This window comes from Grus americana, chromosome 3, assembly GCF_028858705.1.
Source record: "Grus americana isolate bGruAme1 chromosome 3, bGruAme1.mat, whole genome shotgun sequence".
NCBI classification, from domain to species: domain Eukaryota; kingdom Metazoa; phylum Chordata; class Aves; order Gruiformes; family Gruidae; genus Grus; species Grus americana.
Window position 1 is genome coordinate 8,347,679 of NC_072854.1, and position 13,387 is coordinate 8,361,065.

At 37.7% G+C, this 13,387-nt stretch overlaps 1 protein-coding gene across 2 annotated transcripts in view; it reads left to right on the plus strand.

Annotated features, from left to right (window-relative positions):
• Nucleotides 1–13,387, plus strand: part of ATAD2B (ATPase family AAA domain containing 2B) — a 79,214-nt gene that overhangs the window by 31,600 nt on the left and 34,227 nt on the right. For both annotated transcript variants that reach the window (XM_054821319.1, XM_054821320.1), the window contains exons 15-18: nt 344–434; nt 6,056–6,367; nt 10,774–10,906; nt 12,781–12,967. In XM_054821319.1, the coding sequence (XP_054677294.1) occupies nt 344–434; nt 6,056–6,367; nt 10,774–10,906; nt 12,781–12,967 (723 nt within the window). The remainder of the gene's footprint in view (nt 1–343; nt 435–6,055; nt 6,368–10,773; nt 10,907–12,780; nt 12,968–13,387) is intronic.

Here is a 13,387-nt window from a genome sequence, read left to right on the forward strand (position 1 = left end):
AAAAATTAAAGTATAAAATTATGATAATTCCTACCATGAGTTTTGATCAGTTCATGTATAATAATGTTGTTGATTAAACAGCAATTAAAATGTGTAACTGGTATACTGAAAAAATTACTGTTTATATATGAAATTAAAAAAGAAGAGAAAACCTTTGCTCTTGAGAGACTTTTGAGTGCTAAGTTCTATTTTATGCATCTCAGTGACATGTCAAAAACAAGTAAAATAACTTTATGTTCCCATGAATAAATACTATTTTTGTCTAAAATATTATGACATGGATTTGGCTTGCTAATTTTGATCTTTCTTGGATTTTTTTATTTTTCTTTTTTTAAAAAATCAGGCACGAAAGCACATTTTACAAATTCATACCAGGGATTGGAACCCCAAATTGTCAGATCCTTTCTTAGGAGAACTGGCTGAAAAATGTGTTGGTGAGTGTTATGATGTTAGTACTTTTACCATAGATGCTTTCTCTTCTGTGTAAAACTTTGAAGGTATGTTAAATGTATCAGGATGTTTTGTTATTTTTACCTTTCTAAACTTCTGTACTTTCAACAACACCCTTTTTTTGTAACAACAAAATGCTTCTGTCTTACTAAAACACAAAGTGAGTAGCTAGTAGTTGTTTGAAAATACAATCATGTTTCCTTTCTGTAACATTGCTGTCTTTATATAGGATGCGTACACTCAAAGAGAAGCAAAATGACGTGGGAATTGTAATCTTTAGGTAGACTTCCCATTAAATTAGTATATTACAGAAGAGATAGGGAGACTTGGGGTGGTTTTTTTTGGTCTACTTACGGAGGGAAAAAGAAGATCAGTACTTGTGTGGTTTGTTTTTTTGTTTGTTTTTACTGACTGGCATGCTGTCCTCTGACAAATCCAACAAACTAACCAGCTTTTCTAAAGGTGAATTTTTTTCCAGATTGCTTGCACAGAACAACCTAAAAGTGTAGATATAGGCAGGGGGAAAAAAAGCACCACACCATGAGTACATTAAATATACCTTTGGAGTGCCCAAAGACCTGCTGTACTGAATGGAGGATGGTTGTTCAAGATAAACCTGCTGCTTAAAAGCTAATCAGAAATAAACCCAAATATTTTTATAGTGAATGTAACAGAGGAAATGACCCTAAAACACACACCACAATCTCTTCTCAACAATTTGTCGTGCAAAGATACATCCTCTGTCAGTCATCTGGTTGGACAAGCACTGAAGTTCTCAGAGAAAGGACACTCTCAAATATCTGTGCATTGGAGTCCATCATCAGAGAAATAAGAACTTTAAATTGAACATCAGTCCATTCAGTCAGCTACAGTACATCCGAATTATCCTCTTCATCCACAGGCACATCTATCATCGAAGCAGCATCCCTCCGCTTTTGATGCACACAGACCTCAACGTCTTCTGGTGAGGAGAAAACATAACTATCCAGCAAACTCCAGTTTAAGCTTTGCCGGGTATAAGACAGCATGTGCCAAACCCATTTCATGTAAATTCTGCTTGAGTTGTACAAAGATGTGGTGCTGCTTAGTGGGAGAGAGGGGAATAGATGGGCTAAACCCCAGTTGTTTCTTTCTGAAAATTCACCGTATTTTTGTGTTGAGAACACAATTAGGTATTTTAAAATTTCAGACCATAGGGAAAGCCATTTGTAGGTTTGATTGGAAGACACTCTTTGTGCTCAATAAAGCCTGTCAGTTCTGTGGAAAATTCAGCTAACAAAAAGAAATACCCTTTTCTGTTTTCTTTGGCTTTCCCACTGTCCAGCTACTGTGCACTAGTTGTCTCCAGTCTGTATCTCAGAATTTAAATGTTTCCGTACATCCAAGATTGAACCTTTTGACTATTACAATGACTTTTTAAAACAGCTGAAGTAAGACTGGTTTATCATCTTCGTCTTGAGATTGCCGCCTCGTTTCTATAAGTGAAATCTGCAGCAACTAATTATTTAAACAGACTTTCCAGATTCCTTGTGGCCATTGCAAATCAGACTCATTGGCACACTTGTCATATTGATACAGTACGTACTGGTCTGCTATTTCCTCTTGTGTGCAGGTTTTCTTTAAAAATAACCAACAAAAAAACCCCACCCCCAAACAACACCCCCTATTCCCCAAGTAAAAGCTGCCTAGACTCGACAGGCTTTTTGCACAGCATGGTTTATACCTCTCTTCAGTTCAGCAAACTTGGCAACACTTGACTACAAGCGTGTGGATCCGAATGAAGAAAACTGCTGAAATACTACCAAAGTTAAATGACTTTGGGGAAGCAGGTGTATGTGCATCTCACAACTTTTTAACATCCAGGGGTGTAATTATAAAGAAATTAGAAGGGAAAAGCCCCAGGACTTGCAAAAAAATAGGTTATTTCCTGAGGGTTGATTTTTGTCCCAGGTGTTATGGATTACATACCTTTTAGGAGATTTCTATGTATGTGAGAATTAAAGAACCCACTTCACTGAATGTGGCCGCATGACTGCAATGTGTGTGAGACAAAGTGACACAGCTTGGGGAAAGCATGGAATTGCTCAGAAGACTACACACTGATGTCTTATTAGTACCTTCGATAAACACAAGTAATTATTATGTCTTTTCTCCGTAGAAGTGTATACTGGAGATGGGCCCTAGCTATCCTGAAATTTTTAAGTCTTTTCTTATCTCTTGTGCTTACTTCATTGTTCTGAATGATAACTTTCTGTAGGTAGACTGTTACATATTAACTCAGTCTTGTAGGAAACACAACATATTAGCAACCAAAAAGTGTGAATTCCTCCATCTGTCATCTTACAGATGACTCTTTTTACAGTGCAAGAAGGGTTATTTAAATAATGTTAAACAGAATTGTAAAGAAGCAAACTATCATTCTCAAGATGTTTGTTAAAAATATTTTGTGCTTATTGTTACAGGAGAATTTTGGAACAAAATGATATCTTGTTAGATTTTTTTTTTCCCATCATAATGTAATGATGGAGGGGAAGTTTTGGCATTAGTGTTCATATTTGTCACAATTTTTTTCATTTCTATCATCATGCTGAGTTGTTCGCTAACTTGCTTTCTCTGCAGTCCATTTTAGGAGTTATAGAGAGTTACACAATGTAAATTGTAGGAAGTGATCAAGATTGTTCACCTAAATGTTTGACAGAGCTCAGTAGCTGTTTGTTGTAGGTTTTTGGGGTGAATACTAGGCAGAAGAAATTTTAGAGAGGACATAATTTTGGCACGGTAGAGGTGGAAGAGTATGACTTCAAAATTTCAGTGATCAAAATGTATTCTTTGAAAACCTTCATGGGAATCTACTTGTTTGCTGTCCTGCTCTTTAAAAGTTGTACTTTGAAAATGTTTAGCAGAGTGTGGTGGTGATGGGTAGAACAAAATGGGCTACCTGACAAAAATACTTGTTTTGTGCGAAGAGTTAAGGTGTGCCAGTACGTTTTGCCTGCCAGATTGAACATCCTTTGTGAGATGCTTCAAAACTGGAAGCAAATGCACTGAACCTTGGTTTTATATTATAGCGTCAATTTGGGCAAAAATAAATTCAGGTTTTTTACTGTTGGAGTGATACATTTTATTTTGCTTTGACAATACTTTACTTATGTTTTTCTTTCTCGTAATCAGTGTGCATTTACTTCTTAGGAATACAAAGCTCTTCAATCTTTCACAAGATAGAGGATTTTTGCACTTTTCCTGTCACTGAAATGGATGTAGAGTATGCACAAGAGAGTCCCTCAGAAAAAGACACCAATTATTACTCTTCAAATGTAATTGCTCCTGAGAAATGAAAAGTAGAAATGGAGACTAATTGTGTATCTGATCACCTGAGAATTTAATTTTAAAAATAGGCTACAGGCTATTATTTCCTAATTTTGCAATTCTTTGGAGATGTACAAGCGGTGATTAAAATGACTGTTAGAAAGTGATATTACAGCATTTATTAATAGAAAAATTGGAAAGGATATAGCTTCTGAGCTGCTGAACCTTTTGTCATGAAGATGCTAAACTTTTTAAGGTGACAGGCATTCAGGGTGCTATATATCTCTAGCACATCTTTGATTTAAGCTTTGGTTTAGTGCCCCCCTCCCCCATTTTTTTGTTTAATCTAGAATGCTAGTTAGATGAAAAGTGGACCAATTTAAATGGAATGTGATACCTGATATTGAAAGAACAAAGCAGAATTTAGGGGCAAAACCTTGGTTTTGATTTCTCTGATGCACCTGTAGCTACTGTCTAATGGGCTCACATGGTTGAGGGAGTGTGCCTGCATGGTTTTGATTTCATGATGGGGGTGAGTTAAAAACCCCCTCAAAAACCTTACTGCTGAAAAGAATTAGTTGCCTATTGATTAATATAGTGGATGTATTTGACCATGTTTCAAATGTCATATGTATTGATTTCAAGGCAACTTGTGAATGTGAATTGCTACATACTTTTACATAATAGTCACAGTGTGCGCTCATCAAGTTTACACCTTTATAGCTACTAACCTTTTTATAAAAATGTAAAGCTTAGTTTAAAAGTTGCAGGAGGAGTCTGGTATTTATGGTGATCTTCCATCTGTTTTTTTTTCTGCCTTTTAAAAATTATTTTCAAGTATATATGAGAAACTGGTGCAATTTGAAGTCTCAGCCAATTTAAGTCATCTTTATAGCCAAAAACTTGTTTTTTCTTGCTATCAACACCCAAATTCATACATCTGAAAGATGGGGATGGAAAATTGTTTATCTTCCATATTAATTGCTTCCTTTTTTATTTTTCAACACTGTGTATGGAATCAGCTTTGTTCCTTGTTGCTGTATGGGTCTTGTAAAAATATGTGTGTTACAGCAGCACTGAAAGAATATCAGAGGATAAAGAGGAGCAAGAAGGCAGGCTTCAGTTTTGGGAGTTGGTGCTGCCAAAAGACCAATACAAAAATAGAGTAGAAAAAGCGCAAATGGTGTAAGACCTCTCGGGGAGGAGGAAGTCTGGTTAAAAAAAGTTGACTGAGAATAATTTAACTAAAGAATTGATTAATTAGCTTCCGTAAATACTTCGTTGCAAACCTATGAACTTTTATGCGGTGATACCTCAGCGCAACACGTTTTTCTATAGTGACTATAATTCTCTAAAAGAGTTTTCCTACTGGAATAATGTTTTACATTTTTTTGAAAGATGGAGCTATGGTGCTACAAAATACAGTGGCATAATAATGTCTCTTGCCGGGAGATACAGAAAAATTTGAAATCTAATTTCTAGCTCTGGGGAAAAATCCCAAACCATTAGAACTGCAAAAGACACAGAGGTATTAAGTCTCTCAGTATTTCATAATTATCAGATCTGTGTTTTTCAGTAATGATGATTAAGCAATTATAGGTAGCCACCTGTAGATATGTAGAAGCTAGGCTAAATTAAAATTCTAATGCTTTTTAATAGGCTTTCTACTCTTTCAGTTATATTAGTAAAATTATGAAGCTCTAAAAAATCTGAAACATTTTGCTTCATAGTAAAAGTTCACGTTTTTTCAAGAGTTCACAGTATACTTTTTTAACAAGAGATTTCATCTCTTCCATATTCTACTCGTGAAACATTTTGCTTTATACTGCTCATTTTCTCAGTCTGTAAAAGTTTAAAGTCTGTATGTTCATCCAGTATAACAAATTACTTTGCTATTAAAAATATATTCATGTAGAGATCTTAAAGTAAAGGAGGACAAGGGGGGCTAGCCTGTTAAAATTGCACACATACTTCAGACAATATTAAAGAAAGAGAAAGAGCGATGACAGACCTATAATCCTGGGCTGAAAATGCTCTATATATCACACTATATAGTGAAAACATAGGTCATTTTAACCTCAATGTGGAATTCATTTGTTACTATATTTCAATATACCTGTATATAATTTCCTGGTACACAATACTGTCACTGGATTATGACCTGATACCTTTTGGCAGATGCTTTCTGGACTTTGACAATTAAGTATTACTGATCAGTTTTAGCTTTAGGCATGTTCGAAATATATGTAGCACAGCAATGCTATTTCATGGAAGATATTTTTGTTTTTGTGTGCACTAGGATACTGTGGAGCTGACATAAAAGCACTTTGCACTGAGGCTGCCTTGATTGCCCTGAGACGACGCTATCCCCAGATTTATGTGAGCAGTCAGAAACTACAGCTTGATGTTTCTTCAGTAGTTCTCAGCGCACAGGATTTCTATCATGCAATGCAGAATATTGTGCCTGCTTCCCAACGTGCCGTGACATCTTCAGGACATGCGTTATCTCCTGTGATCAGACCACTGTTGGAACGTACCTTCATGAACCTTCTTGAAGTTTTACACAAAGTGTTTCCTCATGCTGAATTTAGCCAGAGTGACAAAAGTGAAGGTATGTGGGTTGGAGGTTTGGGCTTTTTTTGGAAATGCTGTTTCAATTTGGAAATATTTCAGCGGGCTTTCTTGTATTGCTAGCCTTACACCTGATGTGTATTTGATTCTGCATTACGTCAGAACGTAAATACGGTTTGCTTGGATGTTGCTTAATTATTATTGCTGATTCCAAGTTGCTGAGGAGTTTAAGAAACTGACCTATGGAGACCAACATCCCCTAGGCGTGAGTGCCATCTGGGCAGAGAATGGATTGAGAGCAGCCCGGAGGAGAAGGACTTGGGGGTGTTGGTTGATGAAAAGCTTGACATGACCCAGCAATGTGCATGTGCAGCCCAGAAAGCCAACTGTGTCCTGGGCTGCATCAAAAGAAGTGTGACCAGCAAGTTGAGGGAGGGGATTCTGCCCCTCTGCTCCACTCTCATCAGACCCCACCTGGAGTACTGCGTCCAGCTCTAGGGTCCCCAGTACAAGAAAGACTTGGGTGTGTTGGGGCAAGTCCAGAGGAGGCCACAAAGATGATCAGAGGGCTGGAGCACCTCTCCTATGAAGACAGGCTGAGAGAGTTGGGGTTGTTGAGCCTGGAGAAGGGAAGGCTCTGGGGAGACCTTCTAGCAGCCTTCCAGTACCTAAAGGGGCCTACAGGAAAGCTGGAGAGGGACTGTTTACAAGGGCATGGAGTGATAAGGCATGGAGTAATGGCTTTAAACTAAAAGAGGGTAGATTTAGATGAGATATTAGGAAGAAATTTTTTATGATGACGGTGGTGAGACCGTGGACCAGGTTGCCCAGCGAAGCTGTGGATGCCCCGTCCCTGGAAGTGTTCAAGGCCAGCTTGGATGGGGCTTTGGGCACCCTGGTGTAGTGGAGGGTGTCCCTGTCCGTGGCAGGGGGGTCGGAACTAGATGATCTTTGAGGTCCGTTCTAACCCAAACCATTCTGTGATTCTATGATAATCGTATAGTGGAACAAAAGAGTGAGACACTGTTGCTCAGTGTGACAGGACCTGAAAATGGTGCTCCTGTCCTGAGTGTCTGTTAGCTGTCCGCAATCCTCTGCTTGATGATGATGCAGAAGCAAGCTGCAGAGGAGTGCTATGGAGAGCTCAGAGCTCAGCAGGTGACACTATGGTTAGCCAAGATACCTGAGCCTGTGCAATGGTCATCTACTGGTTAATGAGAAAGTCCTGAGGCTTCCCTCCCCTTGAACTGGCCTGATGCTGGCTTAGCAAGTGGAGAACTATTTTCTGTTTTGTCAAGTTAGATTTTTGCCAAATTAGTGAGTAAAACCAACTCACTAAGGGGTCAGATGTGTGCCAGAACCCTGCTGAAGTGGGAGTGCATTGAGGAAGCAGGGAGTAAGAAGGAATGCGACTGACTGTTTTGACTGGCAGTGAGTCAATAGGTTCTGAGTTTTCTTTACCCAGCTGTTCTCTGAGACATACTTTAATAGTTACCCCGGTCATTTCTTGGAAGTTAAATGTTGAACAAGATATCTTGGTTTTGATACCTACTTATTCTGACATACTGTTTTCTACTGTTCTTATCTGGGATCACCCTCATGCCCCCCAACTATGTAAACAGTACTTGTGGTTGTGATTAACTTGAAAATAGCCCAGTCATAAAGCACATCTGTGACAGCCACGGCTTTCTGTTCATTCCTATCCCAGAGCACACTTTCAGACTGCAGCCCAGGCAGCTTAAGCTGATCCTTGTGCTGGCTGCTGCAGTTCCTCCAGCCCAGCTGTACATTTTTGCTCTATCCCTTGCACTTAATTGAGTACGTCAGGCCCTTTGTTAAACCATTTTAGCCAGCAAACTCATCCAAAAATGATGTATTTTTGTCGGGTTAGTTTTCTGCTGACTGTGGGATAGCTGGAGGTTTTAACAAGTGTTGGAATTTGCATGAGATGGGGCCTGGGAGCATGTGGTGGTGGGTAGGGGAAAGTGAGCTGGCTTGCAGCTGCCATTGGATCCTATTGGGATCTCATAACCAAAGTTGTTTAAGATGCTTAAGTCTCTCTGTATACTGTTTACCTGTTGGTAATGCCCAATTTAGAGGTTGTCATTATTGTTGAAGAATTGAATTAGGTGTCACTGTTTTTGTTTTAAAGTTCTGGTTCAGAATATTTTCTTTGGTTACGTTCTTTACAGTCCTATTTATTGCTGCTCATTATTGCTAACAAAGTGAGTTTGGAAGCATTCATTGAGTTAAATAGGAGTTTTACTAGATAATTCTGTTGCTATGGTCACTTTTAAATGTTTGTAGGTGATTGTTTTGAAGATAGAAGAACTACGATTTCTTTCGAAATTTCTTCTATACCTTAGTTTTTCTTCTTACCCACTTAAACTCAAGAAAATACTGAATAATAAGCTTAATCTGTATTAAAAAGCGCAAAATCCACTTTCACATACAATAATTTGAAATGTAAATGTAGATTACATGCTAGGGCTTCAGTTTTCTTGAATTCAGAGCCAGGTATATGGCAGATGCTTACTGGTGTACGTACAATCTGCAAATCTAGATCTCTACATGTCTTTGTAGTTCAATAATGATTCCTGTTTCTCCTAATTTAGTGACTCAGATGCTCAAGTGATGTCACAGAGGCTTGATGCTTGGGATTAAAAGCTGGATTGACTTTTTTAGTAATTATGTATTTTAGGAAGCTAAAGCTGTGTCTGGTATATGAACATAGGACATACCCTATGCGTATACCTTTGGTATAGCAAAAAGTCTACATGTTTAAGGACTGCAGTGAGCTGAAAATTAGGAGGCCTGTGTTCACTTGATTTGAAGACCTCTATCCTTGCCCAGAGCTAAATGTTCAGTAGCTTCTGACTTTTGCTTGCTATGGACTAGCTTTTGGCCACTGGTTTGGGGTCTGCAAGCCTTTTTTATCTTTGCCCCTGAGGAATGATTGTCAGGTGTTTGACTGCATCATGCCTTGCCAAGGGATCTGGCATGTCCTCAACCCATACCAGCAGAATATTATTCCTGCCCAGCCTACTCTGAGTCCAGTTGCTTACATCACAGAGCCAACTAAGGGAACCTTTGCTGTCTTTAATTTTTGTCTGGGACCATGTGTCTAGATGCATGGCCCTTAGATGGCATCTCCATCCAACACTTAACGCTGCCTTGAAGTTGATTCTTTTGTCCCGTGGCAGTGGTTTGATCAGCGTCGCAGTGCCATGTGCCATGGCTTCATGCAAATCAGGCAAATCATGTGGTGGGTTGTATGCTTGAGAACACTTAGATCTCTCTGTATTTTACACTTCAGTCCATTTTTCTAAGGGGCTGTGGCCAGCTTGAGCTACTGTTAGGATGTCACGTGGTCGCCCTGAACAGCAACGTACAGCAGTGACTCTGGGCTGCTCTCAGAAAGGCTGCCCATCCATCGCAGAGCATTTTGTTCCTCAGAAGACCTGACCTCTGCTCTGCTCTAACTGTACAGCTGAGCAGCTGAGACCGTTTTCATCCCGTCGTTATAGACTGATTTCTCTTTGGGAATGAAAATGAGTGGCTTGCTTAGGGTAACATCAACTAAACTCCTTTCCTGGGGCAAATAAAGATCTCGTAGCAGTTTATTTCCCATTATCAAATCACAGCAGCCTACTCTTAATCCCGTTGCAGCTTTAGTAGCTAATTTAGCTGTACCTGATTTTCATCTGTCAACTGGTTCTTTGGGCTCAATGCCATATTTGTATTTTTTTGCAGTTGTTTCTCCCTGCAGTCTGTCTTTTGAATGTAATCAGTCTTTTAGTTTTTTGTTTCTGAAGGTCTGTATAGAAAGGACTTCCATTCATTATGCTACTGTATTAGCAAAGGAATTAAAATAGATTAAGGTATAGTATATGGACATAGAATGAATTGAACTGATTTTCATAAAAAGTAATTTGATATTCTTTGGCAGATTATCAGAGGGTGGAAAACAATTCTTCATAAACATACATTGTCTAGGTAGTCGTGCTGAGAATAATTTTGGAAGAAGTGTATCTGTAAAATTTTGGGCACTTTGAACAAATAAAAAAGTACAAAATTCTATATAGTCTGAGGAATTACAGATTTTATAACTTTATCCTTGAAAAACATGTAGCTGTGAAATAAAACCAAAGGAAGCATTTCATAACAAGTTAAACATTTGTTGTATTCGTGAACTTGTTCTGCTTGATGGTTTAAAAAAATAAATTGTAATTATGATTAGACTTCTACAATATTTAATTTGTTTTGGTTTTTGAAGTAATAAGTACTTATTATTCTCTGTTCTGATATTTAAACATTTTAACTCATTTTTTTCTACATTTGAAAATGTGTTACAATTCGCATGAAAAAAATTGTAATGTCCTTTCTTGTTTGTTGTGCGTGTACTTCGAAGTGATAAGGTTCTAATTAATATATTTCTTGGAACAGATGTACCAAGTCTAATATTAGATGATAGTGAAGATGAGAATGCTTCATCAATTTTTGAGACGAGCTGTCACTCAGGATCACCAAAGAAACAGTCATCAGCTGCTATACATAAACCCTACCTTCATTTTACAACGTGAGTGTTTCTCTAAATGCATATAACCAAATAAATGAAATGATTAAATTCTTACATCAGATGAGATAACAAAGATGATCTTTTGCTTTGTGGTGGTGACGCTGTTCTGTAGTAGAAACATGGAAGTGTATGGACAAGAGTTTTAGATATGTGAATGGTCTTAGGAAAGGCCACATCTCCTAGACACAGTAATCAGAAGTATTTTGCAACACACAGGTGTAGCTTAGAAGTAAGGGTGTTAACAGTGATTCCTAATTGTAACAAGCCATTTTGATTTGAAAGATTAAGAACTGGGAAGAGATGTACGTAGGAATATTTTGGAGGGATTGTTTGCATTTTCTTTGTCTAAACTATTGTTGATCTTCAGTGTATGCAGCTGTTTTTCATGGAAAGTTTTGGGGAAAATGGGAATTTAGAAAGTATGTGTGAAATTTGGATGAGTCTTTCCTGTATAAATTGGACTGATTACAATAATTAACAATAATAAACTAACATTTCTTTGGTTTGTATTAAGAATAGTTTTAGGTTACTTCATGTGATGGGTTCTGCAGGGAGTTTGCTAAATTAAGAATATGAGATGAGGAAAACTGTTCAGTAGTAGTACTGTTTAGTAGAGCCATCTTGTGGAAAACTCCTAAAATTTTTGTGTGAAAGAGTGATGCCAGAATGGCAATCTAAGCTTAAAAATGAGAATTAGACTAGTTTGAGGTGCATAGTCCAGTATTTTAATAACAAATTTAAGCTTTTGTTGTGAGGGCGGGAGGGGAAATCCAAAACCAAAACAATGTTATGTATTTTTGTGGATGTGTGTCTAAATAAAATAATCTCAAAGAGTGTGTTTATTTTTGTAAATTATGTAAGCCTGCCTTAATCTATCTGAGCATTTTTGATTGCTGTCTCTGTGTGTAACCTCCCCCACCAGAACTGAAAAGCCAAAAGTCAGCAATGTTCATAGCTGTTGCAAAATATTTAACCTGAAATAAAACCAGCCAGTCTTGTTTCACTGCCCAAGCTGATTGATGTGCAGATAAAAATGCCTTAACGAGAGAAAATGCAAATTAATTAAAGAAATTTATTTCATAATAAATTTTCTATAAATGGAAAAGACTTTTAATGGAAAAACCTAATGCTTCTCTTTTCATGTCTCACTTGTCCCCAAAACAGGGCAAAATCCCCCAAAACAAACTAACACAAAACCCCAAAATCCTTGTATGGACTCCTTAGAATTTCTTCTTAACAGCAAAAACAAAAAAATAAGTTTACCTTTGCAGTTTTTCCTTTAAAATCTTTCTTCTGTCTGGAAATCTACTGAATAGGAGCGTATGAATATGCTGGAATGGAATATGAATAGCGATTTTATTCAATCCTACTTCAGGTCCTATTTCATAAATAAACAAAGTATTGAAATGTTAGGTGGTTCTTGGAAATCTTAGATAGCCCTGTAAGGGATGAATGGATTGACCTGGGATTCCTGAGGCTGCTGAAGAGATGTTTTGGTTGTGAGGATTGAACTAAACATGATTAAATAGATACCTTCACTGGAAATCCATTAAGTCTTTTTATATGATCAAGGAATTGGATTTAAATAGACTGGTTATAATCAAAGTTTTCATGAATTTAGTATGTGTATAGCTTTGCACAGATGAGTTTGAATTAAATTGCTGTGAAATCTAAGAGTAGACAAAGCTCGAGTTACTGACACTTGGCATAGTGTTGAGGGGTACTAGAGTTAGTTGAATCTTTTAAGGCTATTGTAGGAAACTATTATCCATTACTGAATACCTTTTGGATTCTAAAAAAATCTTATTCTATATATCCATCCATTGATAACAGCAGCATGTTAACTGTATTTTGTAACTGTTGTTTTGCTGCAGGTCAGCTTATCACCAGCCAGCCTCTTACAGACCAAGATTACTGCTATCTGGAGAGAGAGGTTCGGGTCAGACTTCGCACCTTGCTCCAGCACTATTGCACGCTCTTGAAAAATTCTCTGTACACAGGCTAGATTTGCCAGCACTTTATTCAGTCAGTGCCAAAACGCCTGAAGAATCGTGTGCACAGGTGATATTTCAGATTCTCTTGTAATGAGTAAATTGTGTAATTCTGGAATAGATTAGGTGCATCAATGTAAAGGCAGCTAACTGGAATGTAGCTTAAAAGCCACGTTTTCGTAGGCTCCTTCTGTTTTCATGTTTAAAAGAAAGGGGTCTTTAGAGGGTGATTGAGATCTCTCTGCTAACTAGTGAGAGTAATTACATTTTTAACTTGCCCCCTCAGTCAAGTCAGCTTAATCTGGGTATTCAGTTCCTGATTTTCATTTTATTAGCTTGTGTATGAATTGGTGTGCTGTGGTTCTAGGTTCAGTTATTTACTTTTAAATGTTTTAGGTTTCAGAACAATTTGTGGTGGATTTTGCGTGGATTGCAAACCAGTTTAATTTTCATCTTGATTGGTCAGTCTCAGGAAGTTTTTAAAACTTAC